Source organism: Nestor notabilis, unplaced genomic scaffold (assembly GCF_000696875.1).
Source record: "Nestor notabilis isolate BGI_N333 unplaced genomic scaffold, ASM69687v1 scaffold24081, whole genome shotgun sequence".
Taxonomy (NCBI): domain Eukaryota; kingdom Metazoa; phylum Chordata; class Aves; order Psittaciformes; family Psittacidae; genus Nestor; species Nestor notabilis.
The window spans coordinates 1,033-3,079 of NW_009915514.1; the positions used below are offsets into that span (position 1 = coordinate 1,033).

At 60.0% G+C, this 2,047-nt stretch overlaps 1 protein-coding gene across 1 annotated transcript in view; it reads right to left on the reverse strand.

The window, feature by feature from the left end:
- Positions 1-1,217, reverse strand: part of S1PR4 (sphingosine-1-phosphate receptor 4) — a gene marked incomplete at its 3' end in the record, with an annotated part of 2,243 nt that extends 1,026 nt beyond the window's left edge. Inside the window, exon 1 of the mRNA XM_010024187.1 lies at positions 1,126-1,217. Coding sequence (XP_010022489.1) covers positions 1,126-1,217 — 92 coding nt within the window. The remainder of the gene's footprint in view (positions 1-1,125) is intronic.
- Between the last annotated feature and the right edge of the window lie 830 nt (positions 1,218-2,047).

Consider the following 2,047-nt stretch of genomic DNA (forward strand, 5'->3'; position numbering starts at 1 on the left):
CCCGGAGACGCAGCACTGGAAGGGAAGGGGAGAGCAGGGTGAGGTGTTTTGTAAGGCCAGGCATGAGCGTGGGCTTCCTGTTGTTGAATGCAGTTTCCTGGCGTGAGGCTCAGGACTGACACCGGCTCCGACACCGTCGGTTGTGGCTGTTCTCGGTTTTGCTCCGGTTGGGAAGGTGGGATGGGAGTGAAATGATTTGTCAGGCCCCGCTTTGAGTCAGGGCGCGCTGGGTGGTTGGGGTTACACCTCCACGGGGAGGGTCTGCTGGGCTGCTCGACTGAAAGCACCCAGAGACACCAAGAGCTTTGCCTTTGGTGGCATTTAATTCACCCCGGAGCCTGGCAGGGAGCAACTGCCCCTTCACCAACTGCCCCTTCACCACCCATCCCCAGGTACATCCATCCCCGGGCTCCTCATGGGCTCAGCTCCTCCCTCAGGACACATCCATCCACATCCTGCCCTGTCCATGCAGCAAGTCCAGGCAGCCCAGGGCAATAGGGACCAGCCCTGCAGCCTCCAAGCACCCACCAGCGGTGGGTCAGGAGCTTCCCACTGCCCACAGCAGGGAAGCAGAGGCACGAAGCTGCTGCCTCTTGCCTGGCACCGGAGCCTGATGTGGCCGAAGGTCAGTGTCTGTCATTGCCCCTGTATCTGCAAAACCCAACCTGAGGGGAAGCCCTGCAAGATGCTGCTCCCATCACAACGCTTCCATCCTCCTGCTGCACTCACCAGTGGGGACCAGCCGAGGCTCCTGCTGCCCGGCGAGGTCCAGCAGCTCTCCAGAGGTGTCTGAGGCCCAGCAGGGAGCAGGCAGCGAGGAGGCTCCTTGTGCAAAACAAGTGAGAGTTCTACCTACCCCAGTGGGGAAGGGGAAGTTACAACATCAACCACATCCCCGAGCAGGGGGACCCCACCCAGAGAAGTGCACAGAGAAAACACACCCCGAGCACCTTGAGCTCAGGTTGAAGCTGGGTCTGTTTCCTGCTCCCAACCCCAAACCATGGAGAGGTCCCCAAGCGGAGAGCAAAGAGAACAATGGGATGGGTTGGGTTGAAGGGACCTTCAAGCTCCTCCAGCTCCAACCCCTTCCACTAGAGCAGGTTGCTCCAAGCCCCTGTGTCCAACCTGGCCTTGAACACCACTGCTCCCATCTCCACCGAGGTGCCCTCAGCCGCACGAGGGGGGTTCCTGTTGTCCTGCAGCAGCTCCCTCCCCATCTCTACCTGCACAGACACAGGCTGGGCTTTATCTCAGCGCTTCTCCTTTGCTGCTCCTCCCGTTGAGGTGCAGGGGAAGGACACCCCGTCCTTCAAAACCTGCCTCCAGATCGAGACCATGATCGGCTTCAAACTGCCTGCTAGTGCTGAGGGCCGGGCTGGGGGGACCACAGGAGGCAGAGGAGGGAGCCTGCGCCCTGCGTGCTGCGAGGGGCTGTAGCAGCACAAGTCCTGGCACCCTCCAATGCCAGATCCTGCCAATGCCAACGGGAAGGGAAAAGCACCTTGTGTCCAGAGGGAAGCAAACCGGGACAGCCCAAGAGGAGTCTGAAGCTTCCCATCACTTCTGCTCCCATCCGGCTCCAGACTGTGGGGACCATGAGCAGATCGGGGGGCAAAGGCAGCAGCTACCAAGAGGAGACAACACATTGATGAGTTGTTTGAGGTTTTCCTCCTGTGCTGCTGCTCAGGCCCGATTAGAACTTGTCTTTTCATTCTGATTAACCAGAGATCCCGGGTGCATCCCCCTGTGAGGCTCTGCCTGGGGGCTCACGGGCCAGGGCAGCCCCATCCTGTCCCCATTGGGCAGCCCCAGCCTCAGCATCCCTGCGCCTCTGGGGGACGTTCTGCCCCAGGAAAGTGGAGTTGGGCTGGTTTGAAAACGATCCTGGCACTTGGTTGGTTTCATTTCATAGAAGCACAGAATCATGGAGTGGGTTGGGTTGAAAGGACCTTAAATCTCCTCCAGCTCCAACCCCTGCCCCGGGCAGGGACACCTTCCAGTAGAGCAGGTTGCTCCAAGCCCCTGTGTCCAACCTGGCCTTGAACAC